Below are 23,115 nucleotides of genomic sequence, written 5' to 3'. Positions count from 1 at the left end.
ATCCACTTCAAAGCTCTGCAGTCACAATGGGAGATGCACAGACGCCATTTGAAATAAACACACGATGGTGACACACAGCATTAATGCCTATACAGCCACACAGCTAAAACAGAAGTCACAGACAGCTGTTAAAACGCAGTGCACAGCGCACTTCTGTGTGTTACCCCAAACATCCGCAGCTCAGACTGGAAACCCGTGTTTCTGTTTCTTTTTCTTTTTTTTTTTTTTTTTTTGACAGGCAGAGTGGACAGTGAGAGAGAGAGAGAGAGAAAGGTCTTCCTTTTGCCGTTGGTTCACCCTCCAATGGCCACCGCGGTAGCGCTCTGCGGCCGGCGCACTGCGCTGATCCGATGGCAGGAGCCAGGTGCTTCTCCTGGTCTCCCATGGGGTGCAGGGCCCAAGCACTTGGGCCATCCTCCACTGCACTCCCTGGCCACAGCAGAGAGCTGGACAGGAAGAGGGGCAACCGGGACAGGATCGGTGCCCCAACCGGGACTAGAACTCGGTGTGCCAGCGCCGCAAGGCAGAGGATTAGCCTAGTGAGCCGCGGCGCCGGCCCGTCCGTTTCTTATTCACGGATTTTCTCAGGACAGAAGACTCTGCCATCAGAACGCCAGGGCAGCCTCCCATCGTAACCGGAAGAACCCGTGCCTTTCCCCACCTGCCGGATCACACAGCTGGACCCTCTGCTACCTACGAAAGGCAGCGTCGCTCACGCCGCAGGGCGGTCATTCGGGTTTGCTCTTTCCCTGAGTCCTGGCTGCTCAGCCCTGCAGCCGGTTTAAGGGCAAGGTGGACCGAGCGGGCATCATGAGCGAAGCCACCCAGACCTCTGCCGTTCCTCCCATTGGTGCTGCCTTGTGCACACTCAGCATTTAGACACAACAGGTTTCAGAGAAGGCAGTTCAGGGGGGAGGGCTGACGCCCAGCCCACTCCCTCGTAAACACCTCTACCAGCGTGGGCTTGGGGCAGCGCCGGGACTGCCCCTGGAGCCTACCTGTCCACGGGTGAAGGTTTGGGGTTCCGCGGCTTCTTCACTTGTGCATACAGAGCATCCATCAGGTGTCCTTCTCGCGGGCTCTGGGGCCTGGCGTTGAGGGCCAGGGAGCCCTCATAGGGAGAAAGGCCCCCGTACATCGACTCCTCACCACAGCCGAACGTCCGGTGAAAGTCCTGGATCTCAGCATAGTCGCGCTCCCGAGCCTGTCGCTCCCTAAATTCTCGGGTTTTGGCTTGAATCCTGTAAAGTTAGAACAGAGCTGAAACCAGAGAAGCTCCTCCTTTGCTGAGAAGTGCACACAGAAACAGTGGTGGCGATTACGAGGCAGGAGGGGCTTCATGTCACGCAGCTCGAGGAGATCAGTGGCGTCACTGACGCCACAGGAGTTCTGACGGCCCCATCTCGCCACGGAGGCACAGGAGCCGCCTCCCACGCCTGCAGCCGTGCCCACAGGACACAGGCCTCACGTTTCAGTGCTCACCCAAGCAGTGCCCACTCCCCTAGCAGCTTTACAAGTTCACCGGGAAGAGAGAGCCCCTGGCGCTCGCTCGGCTGTCGCTCACGGAGGGTTCAGGCGACACAGACGTGTGCTGGCGTGTGCATGTCTATGTGAACGTACTCTAGCTTCTAGATGAACCCACACTGCAACTCCTCCATGACAGCAGATCATGCTGTGGTGACGCTGACCTGGACTTCATGTGACACCTGCACTGGGGTTCGGGACAAGGAGGGCTGCACCGGAGCAAACCCTGAAATGAAGCCGGTCAGCATTCAAACAGACCCTAGGCCGCCACGGTGACTGCAGCTCCCCGTGCTACGGCTTTACTGAGTCAGCTGGCACAAAATCTTCTTCAACTTGCAACGTATCGGTATATTTTAAGCCCTAAATCAATCTTTGTTCTCAAAAATGATTAAATGACCCTGAAGAAAATGGGTGATGAATTGAGGGGAAACAATATTTCCACTACACACACACTCAGTGTTTGCTGAAAAGAAGTGAAGGCCTTTATAGAGAGCGATATTTTAGGCTGAATTCAATGTTTCCCTGCGAACTTATTCGCTTTTTTAGCATCTGAAGACGACTTCCCACAGCACCATCGACACCTTAACATTCAGAAGAATCAATGAACAATGCTAAAACCAGACGAAGACTTAAAGGAGAAAGAGGAGAACCACGGGTCACTGTTCCTCATGAATACGGAAGCCAAACTCCTTAACAAAACATGCAGCAAGCAGAAGTTAGCCATAGAGAAAGAGAACTCTCCACCGGGTCCAAGTCGCACTGATGCCAGGAATTTGAGCCAGATGCAGTACGCAAACATCACTATAATCTACCACATTAACGGGTCAAAGCAGACACGTCACATGGTTTTATCAACTGAGGCAGAACAGCATCTGACAAACTCAACACCCTGGTAACAAAACCTCTCAGGACACTAGGAGCAGAGTGCAACTAGTTATGTGCCACAAGGAGCAGACCCGGGAAACCCGGAGGCTCCAGCACACTCGCGGAGAAAGACAGGACGCGTCCCCTCGGCTAGGAGATGAGGCGGGACAGGTGCTCCACCACTGTGAGTGTACGGAGAGCTGGCACTTCCAGACAGTGTGAGAAGCCGGGGAAAGGGAATAACACCCACACATACTGGAAAGAAAGGAAACTCCTCCCACGCGCAGTGGACAAGACGGTCTACAGCAAAACCTCAAGAAAAGTGACAAAAGTCCAAAACTAAGAAAGCAGTTCAGAAAGACCACAGCATGCAAGATCAATGGCAAACAGCCATCGTGTTGTCTATCTGCCGGCAACGAACACGCGGATGCTGCAACAGAAAACACAATGGCGTTTATGTTCGTGAAGAGAGGAATACACAGATACGTAAACAGAAAGGGTGGATTGTGGGTACATAAACAATCTCACAGAAATGCACAGAACTCGGATGCTGAATACTGGATAATGCTGTGGGCATCGGGGATGGCACTGTGGCTAAGCACCCCCCACACCGGGATGCCCACCACCCACACCGGAAAGGCTGGGTCCCAGCTCCATTTCTGAATCAGCTTCCTGCTAACGGACACACCTGGAGGCAGCAGGTGACGGCTCAAGAGCCTGCCGCCCCGATGGGATCCCAAACGCAGTTCTGGGATCCTGGCTTTGGTTTGTGGGCATCTAAGTAAATCAGTGAACGAATGAAAGACCTTGTCTGTCCCTTTACCCTGTCGATAACTACAGAAAAAACTTAAAAAAAAAAAAAAAGATCCAAAGGAGGGGTCAGGAATCTTTTATCTGCCAAGGGCCACTTGGAAACGCACAGTGCCACTCATGGGCCATACAAAATCATCAACTTACAGATTAGCCTGCTACAGGTTTACTGAATCTCAAGCCCCACGCGTGTTTGCCTTAACAGGGCCAGATCAAATACTGTGCGGCCTGACACAGCCCGCGGCCTGGACATCCCCCTGGCCTGATAAAGAACAGCGGTCACGGACATGAAGACCGCAGCACACCAGCGAGCTCTCCCCAGTCCGACACACAGGTTTCCAGTGACTCCTGTAAAAGCCACAGCACACAAATGATCCCAAAGCTTGTACAGAAAGGCGAAAGGTAAAACAGTTGAAGAGCTGTGAGAAAGAACAATAAGTGCTGACTACGGCGGGGCTGGAATCACACACACGGGCTCTAGACTCCTGACTCAGCCACTGTCACCTGTCAGGGCAGCACTGTGGGGAGTTCAGCGGCACAGCTCAGTGGATGAGAACAAAGGGCCCACACAGACAACAATCAACTTCTCCCAGCCATGCAAAAACACGTCAATGGAATAAACCAGTTTTACAACAAATGGTCCCATTTGACATCCATAGCCAAAAAAAAAAAAAAAGAAAAGAAAAGAAATCTAAACTTAGGGGCCAGTGTGATGGCACAGTGGGTTAAGCCGCTGCTTGTAACACCAGCATCCCATATTGGAGTGCTGGTTGGAGACTCGTCAGATCTGCTTCTGATACAGCTTTTTTTTTTTTTTTTTTTTTTTGACAGGCAGAGTTAGACAGTGAGAGACAGAGAGAAAGGTCTTCCTTCCATTGTTTCACCCCCCAGATGGCTGCCACAGCTGGCACGCCATGCCAATCCAAAGCCAGGAGCCAGGTGCTTCTCCTGGTCTCCCATGCGGGCGGGTGCAGGGCCCAAGCACTTGGGCCATCCTCCACTGCCTTCCCGGGCCACAGCAGAGAGCTGAACTGGAAGAGGAGCAACCGGGACAGAACCAGTAACCCAACCAGGACTAGAACCCAGGGTGCCGGCGCCACAGGCAGAGGATTAGCCTAGTGAGCCACAGCGCCGGCCAGGATACAGCTTCTTACTAATGCACCTGGGAAACAGCATTACACAGGTACCTGCCAACCATGTGGGAGACCAGATGGAGTCCTGGTTTCGGCCTGGTCCCCTCCCCCACCCCGCCCCCGGCTACTGTGCCTATTTAGAGAATGAACCATCAGACAGAAGGTCTCTTTCCCCAGCACCCATCTCTCTGCCTTTCAAATAAATTAATTAATGGAAAAAAAAAAAAAAACTCGAATGTAAAATTCACAGCTTATACAAAAGTTACCCGAAATGGTCACGGCTTTAAATGTGAAACTTCTAGGGAACTTTAAGAGAAAACGCTGCAGAGTATCTCAGGGCCCCGCATGCTCTGTGACGACTTCTCGCAAAGGGTCCCCAGGGTGCTGTTCCTAAAGTGAAACCACAAAAGCGGACGCCACCCACGGCTCGACGTTTTCATCCTGGGGACAGGCTCCCCCAGCATGGGAGAACTTGTGGTGGCGAAGCACGGCTCGACAAAGGACTCTGAGCCAGAATATATAAAGAGTCCTCGAGATTCAACAAGGAGAAATCAATGCTATGAGCAAATGGGCGAAGGCACAGAGAGGGCTGCACTGTGGAGGACAGGCCAAGGACGCTGAAGGTAGCATTTTCACAACACTCCAACAGCCTGAGTCAGTCAACATGAGAGACAAGGCTGGACGCAGGCCAGGAGGCAGGGGACCTGTCCCTACACAGCACCGGGGACACCTCAACAGTACAGCCACCCCAGGAAACCTGGAAAGCTCCCTGGTGGTTTGGTAAAGAGTTAAAAATGCACGTTCAGCATCCCACCGAGTGACTGTGTGAGCGAGCACCCACACAAGATCCCGTACACCACTCTTCACAGGCGTTCTAAGTCTCATAACCAAGATATCTTTTACAAGGTTATGGGTGACTCAAACCAGCCATGCCCACATTGCAGAATGCTACTGGGAGGTGAGGGTGCGCACACTACAGCAACACGGCACATGGAACCACTGTGTGTGCGCACACTACAGTCACACAGCACCCCGCACCACTGTGTGTGCACACTACAGCCACACGGCACCCCGCACCACTGTGTGTGCACACTACACAACACCCCGCACCACTGTGTGTGCACACTACAGCCACACAGCACCCTGCACCACTGTGTGTGCGCACACACTACAGCCACATGGCATCCTGCACCACTGTGTGTGCACACTACACACAGCACTCCACACCACTGTATGTGCACACTACAGCCACACAGCACCCTGCACCACTGTGTGTGCACACTACACACAGCACCCCACACCACTGTATGTGCACACTACAGCCACACAGCACCCTGCACCACTGTGTGTGCACACTACAGCCACACGGCACATGGAACCACTGTGTGTGCACACACACTACAGTCACACAACACCCTGTACCACTGTGTGTGCACACTACAGCCACATTGCACCCCGCACCACTGTGTGTGCACACTACACACAGCACTCCACACCACTATATGTGCACACTACAGCCACACAGCACCCTGCACCACTGTGTGTGTGCACACACTACAGTCACATGGCATCCTGCACCACTGTGTGTGCACACTACAGCCACACAGCACCCCGCACCACTGTGTGTGCACACTACAGCCACACAGCACCCCGTAGCACTGTATGTGCACACTACAGCCACACAGCACCCCGCACCACTGTGTGTGCACACTACACAACACCCCGCACCACTGTGTGTGCACACTACAGCCACACAGCACCCCGTAGCACTGTATGTGCACACTACAGCCACACAGCACCCCGCACCACTGTGTGTGCACACTACAGCCACACAGCACCCCGTAGCACTGTGTGTGCACACTACAGCCACACAGCACCCCATAGCACTGTGTGTGCACACTACAGCCACACGGCACCCCGCACCATTGTGTGTGCACACTATACACAGCAAGCACTCCACACCACTATATGTGCACACTACAGCCACACAGCACCCTGCACCACTGTGTGTGCACACTACACACAGCACCCCGCACCACTGTGTGTGCACACTACAGCCACACAGTACCCCGTAGCACTGTATGTGCACACTACAGCCACACAGCACCCTGCACCACTGTGTGTGCGCACACACTACAGCCACATGGCAACCTGCACCACTGTGTGTACACACTACAGTCGCATGGCACCCTGAACCACTGTGTACATGCACACACTACAGTCACACACAGTACCCTGTACCACTGTATACATGCACACACTATAGCCACACGGCACCCTGCACCACTGTGTGCATGCACTCACTAGTCACACACGGCACCCTGTACCACTGTGTGCATGCACTCACTACAGTCACACACGGCACCCTGTACCACTGTGTACATGCACACACTACAGTCACACACAGCACCCTGCACCACTGTGGACGTGCACACACTACAGTCACACACAGCACCCTGTACCACTGTGGACATGCACACACTACAGTCACACGGCACCCTGCACCACTGTGGACGTGCACTCACTACAGTCACACACAGCACCCTGCACCACTGTGTACATGCACACACTACAGTCACACACAGCACCCTGCACCACTGTGGACATGCACACACTACAGTCACACACAGCACCCTGCACCACTGTGGACGTGCACTCACTACAGTCACACACAGCACCCTGCACCACTGTGGACGTGCACACACTACAGTCACACACAGCACCCTGCACCACTGTGTACGTGCACACACTACAGTCACACACAGCACCCTGCACCACTGTGGACGTGCACTCACTACAGTCACACACAGCACCCTGCACCACTGTGGACGTGCACTCACTACAGTCACACACAGCACCCTGCACCACTGTGTACGTGCACTCACTACAGTCACACACAGCACCCTGCACCACTGTGTACATGCACTCACTACAGTCATACACGGCACCCTGCACCACTGTGGACATGCACACACTACAGTCACACACAGCACCCTGCACCACTGTGGATGTGCACACACTACAGTCACACACGGCACCCTGTACCACTGTGGACATGCACACACTACAGTCACACGGCACCCTGCACCACTGTGGACGTGCACTCACTACAGTCACACACAGCACCCTGCACCACTGTGTACATGCACACACTACAGTCACACACAGCACCCTGCACCACTGTGGACGTGTACACACTACAGTCACACACAGCACCCTGCACCACTGTGGACGTGCACACACTACAGTCACACACAGCACCCTGCACCACTGTGGACGTGCACACACTACAGTCACACACGGCACCCTGCACCACTGTGGACGTGCACACACTACAGTCACACACGGCACCCTGAACCACTGTGGACGTGCACACACTACAGTCACACGGCACCCTGCACCACTGTGGACGTGCACACACTACAGTCACACACAGCACCCTGAACCACTGTGTACATGTGCACACTACAGTCACACACGGCACCCTGCACCACTGTGGACGTGCACACACTACAGTCACACACAGCACCCTGCACCACTGTGGACGTGCACACACTACAGTCACACACAGCACCCTGCACCACTGTGGACGTGCACACACTACAGTCACACACAGCACCCTGCACCACTGTGGACGTGCTCACACTACAGTCACACACAGCACCCTGCACCACTGTGTACGTGCACACACTACAGTCACACACAGCACCCTGAACCACTGTGTACGTGCACACACTACAGTCACACAGCACCCTGTACCACTGTGGACGTGCACACACTACAGTCACATGGTGCCCTGCACCACTGTGTTGTATTCCTGGATGGCAGGCTGGTGATACCCATGTACCTGATAGTTGGAAAAGACCTAGGTACCTGTGCCCGTGCCGTCGCCTGGTCCTGACACCACACGGTGGTTACCTAGGTCAAACTCTGGGGCTAACTGAAGCAAGGGGGTGTTGCACCTCAGAGTACCATCTTTTTTTTTTTAATTTTCATTTATTGACTTGAGAAGTGGAGATGGAGAAAAAGCGACAGACGGCTCGTCCTTTTGCTGTTTCACTCCCCAAAAGCCTGCGACCTGGGACTGGGTCAGACTGGAGCCAGGAGCCCACAACTAAATCCAGGTCTCCTCGTGGTTGGCAGGGACCCACGTCCCTGACCCCTCACCTGTGGCATGCCTCCCAGGGTGTGTGCAGCAGGAGACTGGATGGCAAGTGGTGCAGCCAGGACTTGAACCAGGCTCCAGTGCGGGATGCAGGAGTCCTATCTTAACCACTGCACCGAATGCCCTGAGATCTCTGTAACTTCCTATGAAAATAAAATTATTTCAAGACCAAAAGTTCAAAGAAACCAGACTGTCACACCGCATCACAAGCAGCATCTGCGTCTGTCTCCCTTGTTTCTTATCACCACTCCAGTCTTGGGTTCCAAGTTGTGAACCCGGAAGATCCAATCTCATTCTCCCTATTTCCTAGCTATGAAATGGAAGCATCTTCAGCTCCCCAGCCCAGTGTTTCTCGGTTGGCTGATTTGCTGTGGTGTGACCACCCAGCACGAGGAGCCCCACTGCAGGTAACCAACGCAGCCATGGGCCGACCAGAAGTGCTTCTCACAGTCCTGAAAGCTCCTCCAGAGGTCCCACGTCTCCTGAGCCAAGCACCATCGCCTTCTGGGCTAGCAGGACAGCACTGGAAAGGGGGGGGGGGGGCATTTTTATCAAGAGAATCCCAGATTCTAATAACGGTAAGCGCTCCAGACAGAAAACTGACAGGAGCAACGGCAGCTCACATTCTAGTGCCATGGTGCAAGTCTGACCTCGCATCACCACACCCATGCTCCGCATCAGCTCCTGATTCTGGCTCCCTGCTCATGCACACCCTGGGAGGCAGCAGGGATGGCTCAAGTCCCCGGGTCCCTATTACCATATGGGAAACCCATGATGGAGCTCCTGGCTCCTGGCTTTGACATGATCCAGCCCTGGCTGTTGCGAGAATTTGGGAATAAAGTAGCAGACAGGATCCATCTCCCTCTTTCCATCTCCCTCTCTTCCCCTGTCTCATGCATTAAAAAAAAAAAAGTATAATGTCAAATTTAGCTAAAATTATACATTTTTAATTGTATTCTATCTGGGGCTGTGTTGTGGTGTAGCAGGTTAAGGAGCTACCTGCATCACTGGCATCCTATATGGGAGCCGTTTCAAGTCCCGGCTGCTCCACTTCCGATCCGGCTCCCCGCTAATGCACCTGGGAGAGCAGCAGAAGACGGCCCCAGTGTTTGGGCCGCTGCACTCATGTGGGAGACCAGGATGGAGTTCCAGGCTCCTGGCTTTGGCCTGGCCCAGCCCTAGCTGTTGCAGCCATTTGGGGAGTGAACCAATGGACAGAAGACCCCTTTCTGTCTCTGTCTCTCCCTCTGTCTTTCTAACTCTGCCTTTCAAGTAAATAAAACAAATCTTTAAAACGCTGTACTCTACCCACATAAATCAGTTATAACAGTCAGGGGCATTCCTGTAAAAGCTTATTACCAAGGAACACTGGTATCCATGATGGAAAGCTGACATGTTGAGAAGTAATTTTATGCTTTGTACCATCCTGGCTTTTTGACACTGGATTCAGTCAGTGGACAGACAACGATCCTTCCTTTAAGCCAATGGGATATTAACTTGAAGCTCAATTATGCCTTCTGACAACCTACTTTCGGGCCACCATCAGCCACCCATCACAAGGTGACTGAGGATACTGTTAAGTCTTGAAGGTTGGGAACTGCGAGATACGTGGAGGGAAATAAAGTAGCCACACAGACATGCCCCTGAGGGGTTTGCATTCTGAGAGCCTCCAACAATCAAAGGGAGAGACCTGGATGGACTCACAAATGACTCGATCCTACGGGACAGGAAGTCAACTCATCAAGAGTGGGAAGACGGTCCTGTGCAGCTGCTCAGAGACCAGGACAAGGTCCTGCTCGGTGCGGGAGCCTCGGGCTCCCCGGGTGCTGCACATCAGTGTCACAGCGCTACTGATGGGTCTGGGCTCTCAGCGCACTCTGGGTCAAATTACACAGCAAACGGCGTTCCCTGGAGGTCAATTTCTCAGAAGAAACCCCGGGCGGCAGGAGGGGCTGCTCACACAGGCCAGCTGTCCACTGCTGTCTTTTACCCAAATCTGGGCACAAAGACAGTCCTGAATCCAATACACTCCCCAGGCCATCGACAGCACCTCCTGAGAACACTGATCCCTCTTGTAAGCGAGGACAAGGGAAGAAGTCACAGCGCGGCTGCTTACCTGGTGGAAGCTGTAGGCGCCTTTGCTCTCCACCCTAGGGGCTTCCAGGGGGAATAAAAACCGTGGAAGAAAGCAAGGCACACCTGCGGCGCACACACAGGGCGAGGCTGGGGGGGGGGGTGCTCTCGGTGCTAGAGCCTTGCTGGGCAAAGGAGGACCCTGACACCCAGGAACAAACTGTAGGTTTGGGAACATGGCTTAACCAAAAGCATCAACCATGCTCTGCACCAGACTGGCCTGCACCCGGTGTCCTGCGCATTACACAGGGAGGGGGGCGCTCCAAGTGGAAGAGAAAGGTAGTATTTAGTCTGCAGGTCTGCACTCTTCCTGGGAAACTGACTTCAGGAAAAGAAGTGTTTGGCTCAGGGAAAAAACATGTTTGGTGTCACAACGGAAATACCACGGTTTCTGGGGGAGACTTTTAAACGGACGGTGTCTCTCTTGAGTTAAGCCCTGCCGGTTCCAGATGGCCAGGGCAATAAAAGGACACCCTCTATTCTTTTATTGTGACCCGAGGTCACCAGTGGCTGCTACGATGTCACAGTCATCCGCTTCTCTGAACAGCCAGGCTGTTGTCTGGTCCGACACATCCCATTGAACTGGGCCCAGCCCTGCGCGGCGACAGAAGTCACCGATCAGTCCCAGCAAAAACAGTCAGTGTCTGCTGCTCCGAGCAGCTCAGCATCCATCCAGGCACCAACAAAAGAACAAGTCCGAGGCGGAAACCAGCCCGGGCAGCTGTCCTGGCCGACGCCGACCCCACTCCCCTGCGCTCGCGATGTGGAGGAAAACACACCTACACGACAACGAAAAACTTCTCATCAAGACTTAAAAAAAGTTACTAAAGAATTTATCAATTGTTATGTTCAAATGTAAATATTCACACCTTTCCTTTTGGTTAAAAAAAAAAAAAGTCTTTTCCATTATGATAATGAAACTGCCTTCAACCTGCATAGAAAATAATACACAAAATAATGTAATGTACTAAATAAAGGAATGAGGTTAATTTCCTCCCTGCTGTCACTAGATTCGCACGAACAGCCTGTCTGCAGCTTGACATCAATTAATGATCTTAATTCCAGACGCTTGTCCCAGTGTTCGGCGGCTCCGTCCACTAATTGAAATGGATGACGCGTGATGCAGATCAAACACACACGGCTTCTGTTCTCCCAACATTTCTATTCATTAGTATTTTTGCTTTTTACAATACATGGCTTTTAGCGCTAATTGCAGCAGAGCCAGAGGAAAGGAACTTGTTTATAGCTGTGCAGCGCATTCTCCACCCGTCCAGGGAAGGCGCCAGGCCCCGGAGTCAGGGCTGAGGGACCGGCTTCTCAGGACGGTACAGCAGTGGTGAACCTGGGCCAATCAGCGCATCCCAACACCTGTGAGCGTCCACGACCAGAACCCGCCGGGGGCTCGTTTGTTAGACTACAAGACATAGAAATTGATCTTAATAAAGAGTGCTGCGAACATTGACAGAAGACAAAACACACTAGTAATAATCTAGCAAAAAAAATCTTTTTAATAAGCTTAGATGGCTATGCGCTAGATACAGCTGTTAACTATCTTCAAAACAGCATTCAAGATTTTGTAATCAACTTTTCTGGGTGACATTTCCCACCCGAAAGATTGGCCACCCCAAAGCTTCGTTTTGAAGTAAAAAATCATTGAGTCTTCGCAGTAATATTTCCTCTCTCAAAAAAAAATCAGTATTATAGAAATTCATCAGACAATGAAATGTGAGCTACAACTGGAAAGCAGAGTCTATGTGAACAGCAGTTTTTCGTCTGCTGAGCGATTTGCCCACACTTCAGCAGCGGTGGGCACTGGGCCTGGCAGTTGACACGCCCACATCCCGTATCGGAGAGCCTGGGTTCACGTCTGAGCACCACATCCAGTGTCCCGCTCATGCACACCGTGGGGGGCAGCAGCGGTGGCTCAACCCGCCAGTCCTTCAGCTGCCCCTCCTCCTGCACTAACCCTGACCACGGCCACTCCACAGCACACAAGCTACTTCAGCTGCCCCTCCTCCTGCAGTAACCCTGACCACGGCCACCCCTGACCACGGCCGCTCCACAGCACACGAGCTACTTCAGCTGCCCCTCCTCCTGCACTAACCCTGACCACGGCCACCCCTGACCACGGCCACCCCTGACCACGGCCACTCCTGACCATGGCCACCCCTGACCACGGCCACCCCTGACCACGGCCACTCCACAGCACACAAGCTACTTCAGCTGCCCCTCCTCCTGCAGTAACCCTGACCACGGCCACCCCTGACCACGGCCGCTCCACAGCACACGAGCTACTTCAGCTGCCCCTCCTCCTGCACTAACCCTGACCACGGCCACCCCTGACCACGGCCACCCCTGACCACGGCCACTCCTGACCATGGCCACCCCTGACCACGGCCACCCCTGACCACGGCCACTCCACAGCACACAAGCTACTTCAGCTGCCCCTCCTCCTGCACTAACCCTGACCACGGCCACCCCTGACCACGGCCACTCCACAGCACACGAGCTACTTCAGGAAGTTCACAGGAAAAGGAACGTAAAAGCTAAGTTCATGTTGGGGGGAAAAACCCAAAATGTAAGCATAGTTTCTTCATAACTTGCATTTTCCATGAGATTTTTTTGAAGCTCCTTCCTATAAGATGCCACTCGGGTGTTTATGTCATGTTCCCAGATGAGGGACAGTGTACCACTAACTGTCTGATTCTGAAAACATTGGTGATTTTAAGTGGGATTTTAACAGGCTTGCAATCTAAGGGCAGAAGCTGACTGAGAAAGAAGGACTTCAGAAAGACCTTCCCGCGGTGCACAGCTCCCCGCCACACACAGAGTGATGCGAGTCGCTGGACTTCAAGAGGCGCCGTAGACGAGGTGGGAAGACAGGTTACCTGGAGTCACACGAGGCGGCACGAGATGACGCCAGCTTCAAACAATTAGACGGCTCCATGTTTGGAAAGGCCCCACTGAGCACACACACAATCTCCCCCCCCCCCCCAAAGAACCTGTACATCCACGGGACTGCCCAGAAGCCAGGGCTCAGGGCCAGACGCACGGGCTGGGGGCGCAGACGCCCGAACTCAGGCTACAGTGCAGGGGCTCCAGGGGACAGCACAAGGGCTCAGGGGCCAGGAGCAGGCAGGAGCCAGTGTAGACAGAGAACTTGTCCAGTGAGCCAACTTGACCTCACTCTGGGGAACCAGAGGAGCCCCCAGCGGCCATCTCCAGCCCCACCAACCTCTCTCCTTTCCCCAGTCTCTGTCACTGCCCATTTCCATACCTGATGACATCATCTTAGATCACCTTTGCAGCCTCTCCAGGTTTACGCCCTTTCTCTTCTTGACAAAGGAAAAGGACGGCCAGAAGAGGGAACACGAGCGACAAAAAGCGGTTTCTACCGTCCTGTCCTGCACTCAACTTCTGTGGAACAGCAGACCTCTTTCAAATACAAGAAGGGGCCTGCACTGTGGCACAGCGTTGGCTCAAGTCCTGCTGAGCCACTTCTGATCCAGCTCCCTAACGCACCTGGAGAAGCAACAGAAGCTGCCTCTGCCGCCCACATGGGAGACCCGGGTGGAGTTCTAAGTTCCAGGCTCCTGGCTTCAGACTGACTTGGCCCAACTGTGGCCGCTGTGGCCATTTGGAGAGAAATGGATCTCTTTCCTCACTCTGTGTAACTCTGCCTTTCAAATAAATAAATCTTCACCGATATCTCAGCAACATAAACACACACACACACACACACACACGCTCCCAGATACACATCAGCCCAATAGTGTTTGAGATTCAACAGGCATCAAAGTAAAAACAATTTTGTCAAACTCAAAGAGATGCTCCAAAGCTCAAAATATCTAGGACAGCTCTCATCAAAAATCCAACTGTGTTGACCCACACCAGTGGGGTGCCTCTGTCAACAAAACTAGTTCCAAATATTTCGTTTGCCCAAGGCCGAATTTCTCCAGGGCTTCATCTAAGTAGCGAGCTTCCGCGAAGAAAGTTAAGAGATTCTTAACAACTCTTCTTGACCTGAACAATAAAGAATTTTTAAATTTTGAAGGAATGAATCCCACTGATTAGAGCTGACTCTTCTGAAGGATTTGAGAGGTCAGAGAAGCTATGAAAAATGCCGCTATAGGCGAACAACAACAACAACAAAAGAAACACACAGCTTGTCTATCACCCACTGAAGGGATGTGAGCAACTGAGAACACAGAAAAGGCCAACAGGAATTCATTTCTTCAAAAGCAGATACTGAAAGCAGGAGTCAGAATTAGAGAGAGAGGGGGCCAGGATCGTAAGCTGCTGCCTACAGAGCTTGCATCCCATATGGGGCATTGATCCGAGTCGCAGCTGCTCCACTTCTGATCCAGCTCCCTGCTATGGCCTGGGAAAGCAGTGGAAGGTGGCCCCAGTGCTTGGGCCCCTGAGCTCTTGTGGGAGACCTGGGAGAAGCTCCTGGCTCTTAGCAGGCCCAGTCCTGGTGGCTGCAGCCATCTGGGGAGTGAACCAACACATGGCAGATCTCTGGCTCTCCCTAACTCTGCCTTTCAAATCAATGAACAAATCTTTTTTAAAAATTAGAGAGAGGATGCCAACAAAGAGGGAGCACAGGCAGTGACGGCCCGGCAGCTTGCACACGGCGCACCAAGTGTGAGTGCCTCTCCAGCACACAGCAGGCACCCACATGGTCCAGCATCAGAGGCACAGGCCTGCAAGGGGATCCGACGCTGACAAACGGAGAGCTCCAGCCCGCGGACATCCTGGCCTGACCTACGGATGTCCCTCACGGGCCGGCAACATGAATTCCTTAGAAATCCGTGGGTTTGCTCAAATGCCCGCTGACAGCACTCTGTGCCCTTGGACATCTGCCCACGTACAGCACACTGTGTGGGTGTGGTCACTAGCATTGTGACAGTCATCCACTCGTGGCCAGCCAATGCTACACCTCTCATTTAACACAACTCACCTAAAGATTATTTGCGGGCCGGGGAACAAGGCCAGATACCACAGCCAGCACCTCGTCTTTCAGACGGTCTTTGCTGCTTCCTCTCCCTGTTCATGCACCCATGCATACAGACATGACTTTAGTACAGGTGACACGATTTCCTTCTTTTCAATTAAAAAAAAAGTACCCATTGAAGAGGCAGAAAGACACAGAGAGAACTCCTAGGCATCCACTGGTTCACTCCCCAAGTGCCCGCAGCATCTGTGACTGGGCTGGGAGCCAGGAAGCCCACCCAGGTCTCCTGTGTGGGCAGCAGGAATCCAAATACTTGAGCCATCGCTGCTGCCTTGCGGGGCGTGCGTTAGCAGAAAGCTGGGGCTCACACCCAGGCACTGTGATGAGACGCAGGCATCTGAACGCTCATCTTCACTACAACATCAAATACTCATCCCGACGTGATTTCTTTTATTATTATTATTATTATTATTTTTGACAGGCAGAGTGGACAGTGAAAGAGAGACAGAGAGAAAGGTCTTCCTTTGCCGTTGGTTCACCCTCCAATGGCCGCCGCGGCCGACGCATCTTGCTGATCCGAAACCGGGAGCCAGGTGCTTCTCCTGGTCTCCCAGGCGGGCGGGTGCAGGGCCCAAGCACTTGGGCCATCCTCCTCTGCACTCCCGGGCCACAGCAGAGAGCTGGCCTGGAAGAGGGGCAACCGGGACAGAATCCGGGGCCTCGACCAGGACTAGAACCCGGTGTGCCGGCGCCGCAAGGCGGAGGATTAGCCTATTGAGCCACAGCACCGGCCCCCAACGTGATTGTATAAGAAAGCAGAAAAATACAAAATAAATCAAAGTGGAAATGGATGTCAACATTTTTAAGTATGCATGGGTATAAACATATATAGAAAAAGGGTGGTGCCGCAGCTCACTAGGCTAATCCTCCACATGCAGCGCCTGGGTTCTAGTCCCAGTTGGGGCGCCGGGTTCTAGTCCCGGCTGCTCCTGTTCCAGTCCAGCTCTCTGCTGTGGCCCAGGAAGGCTGTGGAGGATGGCCCAAGTGCTTGGACCCTGCACCCGCATGGGAGACCAAGAGGAAGCACCTGGCTCCTAGCTTCAAATCGGCACAGCGTGCCAGCCGTAGCAGCCATTTGGGGGGTGAACCAATGGAAGGAAGACCTTTCTCTCTGTGTCTCTGTCTAACTCTGACTGTCCAAAAAAAAACACACATATACAGAAAAAGATTAGAATGGTGTAGGCCAGTGTGTTCACCACGCTATTAATAGAGTACAGAGTTTTGTTTTCTGTTTTATGTCATAGGCTTTCCCCCAAAGCTTCTGCAGCTCTATACTAGAGAAACTTACATTACAGCTTTAACGTCTTAGGCCAGCGAAAAACATGGGGAAGGCAAAACGGGCAAACATGGAGCAGGGGTAGAATTCCCAGCGGCCCCAGCGGAAGCTCCAGAGGGCCAGGGCGCATTCCCAGCTTCAGACCCACCCTCATCACGTGGAACAAGCCACGGTGTCTCCAGCCACGGTGCCTGCAGCCAGCGAAACAAGGGCTTTGCTTGCATGTGGATTTCCACAGAAACTGAATCCTGACGGGGGGCAGAGCCCATGAACAGCACAAAGGGAGGTGTGGGGAGGACGCTTTGTAAATGAACAGGTTAGGACAGTGGCGGATCCTCCACCTCCGCCATTCCCGTCTTGGTGACTTCCCGGCTCCGTGAACCCAGAGTTCAGAGAAGTAACACGCAGACATGGGTTTGACCTGGCGTTGCACTGGGAAACGTGCACCACACTTTTGTTTGCCATCCCTTAAACACTGGAGCCAAAGCTGAAATGTTGCTTGCAACATGACGCGGGGATTCATGACAGAAGCCAAGGGCGGGCAGCATGGCTCAGTGGGTTACGACCCTGCCTATGACACCGGACCCCAGATAAGGGCAGCAGTTCAAGTCCCAGCTGCTCCGCTTCTGATGCAGCTCCTTGTTAATGCACTTGGGAAAAGAGCAGAAGATGGCCCAAGTCCTTGGGCCCCTACATCCACGTGGGAGACCTGGATGGAGTTCCTGGCTCCTGGCTGCTGGCTTTGGCCTGGCCCAGCCCTAACCACGTGGCCATCTGAGAAGTGAACCAGAGAATGGGAGATCTCTTTGTCTCTAACTCTGCCTTTCAAAAAATATATATTTTTTTTAATACTGAAACAGCTGCTGCAAAGCTCATTTTACGCGTTCTGTCTGGGGTGCGTGTGTCTGCAGGCACTGGGAAAGGCCAGCCCATCAGAGGTGCAGCCACTGAACTCACAGCTCAGCTGCGTTCCCAGCCCTCCCCAGTGTGGCTCCAGTGCCCCTGACGGGCTCACGGGTGAGGGTCAGAGCCAGACGAGCAGTCACAATGGCACATCTCAGTGCCAGTCCCTTGTCACCCCAGCATCGACCCAGACTCAATGCCCCGGAAGGGGGCCCGAGTCAGACAGGCTCAAGGTGTAGCAGGCAGCACCAGGGCACTGTAGATAGGCCCACCTGGCCATCCCCCCACCCCCCACAGCCTGGGCCGCACCAGGGCACTGTAGACAGGCCCCCCACCCCGGCCATCTCCCCTTACACCACAGCCTGGGCCGCACCAGGGCACTGCAGCAGGCCTACCCAGTCATCTCCACCCCCCTAACCCCCCCTAAGCTTGGGCCGCACCAGGGCACTGCAGCAGGCCCACCCAGCCATCTCCACACACACACACCTCCCCCCCAAGCTTGGGCTGCACCAGGGCACTGCAGACAGGCCCCCCACCCTGGCCATCTCCCCGTACACCACAGCCTGGGTTGCACCAGGGCACTATAGACAGGCCCCCCGGCCATCTCCCCCTACACCACAGCCTGGGCCGCACCAGGGGACTGCAGCAGGCCCACCCAGCCTTCTCCACCCCCCACAGCCTGGGCTGCACCAGGGCACTGTAGACAGGCCCCCCTGGCCATCTACCCCCCCCCACACCTCCCAGTCTGGGCAGCAGGTGAGAGGCAAGGAGAAAAGCTGGCAGGAACGAAGTCCAATTTAATCTCAGACTCCAGGCTCAGAAGAATCCAGTTTGCTTTCACCAGCAAAATAAATCTGAACGTGGCAGGAAATACATTTTAAGTCATATTCATGGTCCTTTCCGATTTTCAATATTTATGTTTTGAGTAATATTCAGGCCTCACAGATGTGGATGGGAAAGAAATATTTTGGGTTTGGGGCATGCCGTAACTCATAACTGAGGAATGTTAGGCTTTCTATTTTTATATGGAATCAGCCAAAATAATTTCTGGAACTCAAATAGCGACAGTGGTCAGTGACGTCAGAGGAGAGACCGGCCCCGCCCGCCGCCTGCAGAGAGGGAGGGGTGAGAGGAGACTCCATTCTGTCTATTCCTCCACCCAGACTGTCCCCAGAAGCTGTGCTTCTGCTTAGAAGGAGCTGTCGAAGGTGACAGGGCACAGCGAGGGGACCCCACGGGAAGGTGACAGGGCACAGCGAGGGGACCCCACGGGAAGGTGACAGGGCACAGCGAGGGGACCCCCCGGGAAGGTGACAGGACACAGCGAGGGGACCCCATGAAGGTGACAGGGCACAGCGAGGGGACCCCATGAAGGTGACAGGGCACAGCGAGGGGACCCCACGGGAAGGTGACAGGGTACAGCGAGGGGACCCCACGGGAAAGTCGGGAAGGTGACAGGACACAGCGAGGGGACCCCATGAAGGTGACAGGGCACAGCGAGGGGACCCCATGAAGGTGACAGGACACAGCGAGGGGACCCCACGGGAAGGTGACAGGGCACAGCGAGGGGACCCCATGGGAAGGTGACAGGACACAGCGAGGGGACCCCATGAAGGTGACAGGGCACAGCGAGGGGACCCCATGAAGGTGACAGGGCACAGCGAGGGGACCCCACGGGAAGGTGACAGGGCACAGCGAGGGGACCCCACGGGAAGGTGACAGGACACAGACAGGGGACCCCACGGGAAGGTGACAGGGCACAGCAAGGGGACCCCACGGGAAGGTGACAGGGCACAGCGAGGGGACCCCACGGGAAGGTGACAGGGCACAGCAAGTGGACCCCATGAAGGTGACAGGGCACAGCGAGGGGACCCCATGAAGGTGACAGGGCACAGCGAGGGGACCCCCCGGGAAGGTGACAGGACACAGCGAGGGGACCCCATGAAGGTGACAGGGCACAGCGAGGGGACCCCATGAAGGTGACAGGGCACAGCGAGGGGACCCCACGGGAAGGTGACAGGGTACAGCGAGGGGACCCCCCGGGAAGGTGACAGGACACAGCGAGGGGACCCCATGAAGGTGACAGGGCACAGCGAGGGGACCCCACGGGAAGGTGACAGGGCACAGCGAGGGGACCCCATGGGAAGGTGACAGGACACAGCGAGGGGACCCCATGAAGGTGACAGGGCACAGCGAGGGGACCCCATGAAGGTGACAGGGCACAGCGAGGGGACCCCACGGGAAGGTGACAGGGCACAGCGAGGGGACCCCACGGGAAGGTGACAGGACACAGACAGGGGACCCCACGGGAAGGTGACAGGACAGAGCGAGTGGACCCCACGGGAAGGTGACAGGGCACAGCGAGGGGACCCCACGGGAAGGTGACAGGGCACAGCGAGGGGACCCCATGGAAGAACGAGCACCTGACAGCGCCCCTCTGGCAGCTCGGAGAGCCTCGCCCACTCGCTTGCTCATCACCAGGTCCATGCGCATACATGAGACGCACCCGTAAAAACGCGACTGAACCATGAAGCTGTCCTCAGTTATGGGCCCGGGTGATTCCTGCACACGGACCGATTACCCGGTCCTTGGCCCTAAAAGACTCTCTCCTCAGCCTCCTGTCCAGTGCGACTCTTACAGCCGATCTGGTCCCCAGAGGCACGGCATCGTTAGCGGTACAGACGCGGAGATTCAAAGCCAAACAGAGGCGCACACTGTGCCTTAGGCAAATTAATGATAAAGTGGAACCATTACGTAAACAGTCATCATTCGGCTGGCAGTGTCTCACCACGCATTATAGAAACATCTGGGAAAACAGCGGCAGGATTCTGCCCTGGATGACAGCGCTCACCTTCAGCTGCACAGCAGGGATGTGCAGAGTAAAGAAAGCGAGGCCGGCCTGCTGGCGCTGGCCCCGGCCCCGGCCCATCGGCAGGAACGGGAAAAGCAGGGGCAGGTGTGAGAACTCGCAGTTAGGCCACTCATCCCTTATTAAGTGCCTGGGTTCTCCTGGCTCCGGTTGTCGATTCCAGCTTCCTCCTCACGTGCACCCTGGGAGGCAGCTGGCAATGGCGCAGCCACACAGCTCTCTACAACCCCCAGGAGAGACCTGATAAAGTTATGGCTCCTGGCTTGCGCCCAGCCCAACAAGGCTGGCAGCCGGGGACTGAACAGGAATTCTTTCTCTCTCTGTGCCACATAAATCAATTTTTAAGATTCATCCATTAACTTGAAAGACAGCTAAAGAGACGAGAGAGAGAGAGACGAAGAGAGGGATCCTCCATTTGGTGGTTCACTCCCCAAATGGCCACAACAGCTGGGAGCCCAAAACTTGACCCAGGTCTCCCATGTGGGTACAGGGGTCCAAGCACTTGGGCCACCTTCTGCGGCATTCTCAGGTGAATTAGCAGGGAGCTGGATCAGAAGCAGCGCAGCCAGACTCAAACTAGCACTCAATATGGAATGCTGGCAGCAGCGGCAATGGCTTAAGTATCTGTGCCACAGCACCAGGCCCAAAACAGTCAACATTTAAACAGTAGGTTTTTGAAAAATGAGACGTGGAATGCCGCTTTCTTCCACAAGTAAACTGCACGCCTGTGGATGAATCTACATGCATGGATTTAACTGGTGTTCACTCTTCTCTTAGGGACAGGAGTTTAAACCTCTGAGCAATTCAACGCAATGCTGTCCATGCTACGGAACCCGGCCCACCTTGACCTAATCACGATGAGCCAGTCACTGAGCTAGAGGATCCCAGAACTGGTGAGGGTTAAACAGAGCCCTGCCAACACCAGTGGCGAGAATTTTTTCTAAGCAAAAATTGAGGAAGAACCAGCAAAAAGAGCCAGGCCGGACTTGCACCAGAAACTACATCTACGCATTTTCCTCACGTGTATAGTTTACACCCTGAAAAGCTGCAGAGACTCAGACCCAAAACCCCTCAGATGCATCTGAAAGATGACTGGGAGGGGCCAGCCTCGTGGCAAGTGGGTTTATCCACCACCTGCGATGTCAGCATCCCATGTGGACATGGGTTCGAGTCCTGGCTGCTCCACTTCTGATTCACCTCCCTGATAATACGCTTGGAAGGGCAGCAGATGATGGCCCACGTGCTTGGGCCCCTGCCATCCACATGGGAGACCTGGTTTTGGCCTGGCCCAGCCTAGCTGTTGTAGTCATTAGGGGAATGAGCCAGTGGGCAGAAGATCTGTTTCTCCCCTTCTCTCTGTAACTCTGGCTTCCAAATAAAATAAATCTTTAGAAAAGATGAATGGGAAAATATCCACATACCCTTTTCTTTTAAAGAAACCAGGCATGGAATGCTATTTTCAGTTCCTTCATTTGTTAAGTGTACAGCATCCTGCCTCAGGGACTGTGGGAAGCACAGTGGACTTGGGGTCCAAGACAATGAGCTACTGTCTTAGATAGGTAAAATATTTAGCTTCATAACCTTGACCAAGGTACCAGGAACTCATGAAACCCCAGCTTATTATTTTCTTTTTTGACAGGCAGAGTTAGACAGTGAGACAGAGAGACAAAGAGAAAGGTTTTCCTTTTTTCATTATTCACCCCCTAAATGGTTGCTACGGTCGGCGCACTGTGCTGATCTGAAGCCAGGAGCCAGGTGCTTCTCCTGGTCTCCCATGGGGTGCAGGGCCCAAGGACTTGGGCCATCCTCCACTGCACTCTCGGGCCACAGCAGAGAGCTGGCCTGGAAGAGAAGCAACCGGGACAGAATCCGGCGCCCTGACCGGGACTAGAACCCAGGGTACCGGCGCTGCAGGCAGAGGATTAGCCTAGTGAGCCACAGCGCCAGCCAACCCCAGCTTATTAAAAGAAAAACACGGGGGCTTCCGAGGTGGCCACTGAGAAATTACACAGGACCACACAGAGCAGCTGGCTGTGCAGCCTGTGGACGCCAAGCATACAGGGGCCAGGGCCCTTTCCCACTCCGGGAACACCCATGAGAACAATTCTAGTCACTTCTAAGAGCGGTGTTCAGGGAGGTGAGGCCATTGTGGCACAGCAGGTTAGGCCAATGGTCGGGTCACCTGCATCCCATTTCTGGTTCGAGTCCTGGCTACTCTGCTCCGACCCAGCGTCCTGCCAGTGTGCACCTTGGGAGACAGCAGTAATGGCTGTTATTGGTCCTTGTCGACCATGTAGAAGACAAGGATGGAACTTTGGGCACCTGGCTTCAGACTGGTCAAGCCCTGGCTGTAGCAGGCATTTGGGGAGTGAGGCAGAGGCCAGAGGATCTCTGCCTGTTCTCTCTCTCTCTCTCTCTCTC

At 54.2% G+C, this 23,115-nt stretch overlaps 1 protein-coding gene across 12 annotated transcripts in view; it reads right to left on the bottom strand.

Moving 5' to 3' along the window:
• PARD3 (par-3 family cell polarity regulator) overlaps positions 1 to 23,115 on the bottom strand; it is a 528,240-nt gene that overhangs the window by 124,661 nt on the left and 380,464 nt on the right. For 10 of the 12 annotated variants that reach the window (XM_062211210.1, XM_062211204.1, XM_062211207.1 and 7 more), the window contains one exon: positions 999 to 1,241. The exons of the other annotated variants lie outside the window; for them this stretch is intronic. In XM_062211210.1, coding sequence (XP_062067194.1) covers positions 999 to 1,241 — 243 coding nt within the window. The remainder of the gene's footprint in view (positions 1 to 998; positions 1,242 to 23,115) is intronic. 12 annotated transcript variants of the gene reach the window in all.

This window comes from Lepus europaeus, chromosome 14 (assembly GCF_033115175.1).
Source record: "Lepus europaeus isolate LE1 chromosome 14, mLepTim1.pri, whole genome shotgun sequence".
Classification (NCBI taxonomy): domain Eukaryota; kingdom Metazoa; phylum Chordata; class Mammalia; order Lagomorpha; family Leporidae; genus Lepus; species Lepus europaeus.
Note: the sequence above shows the minus strand (reverse complement) of the source record. Positions and strands in the feature narration are given on the sequence as shown.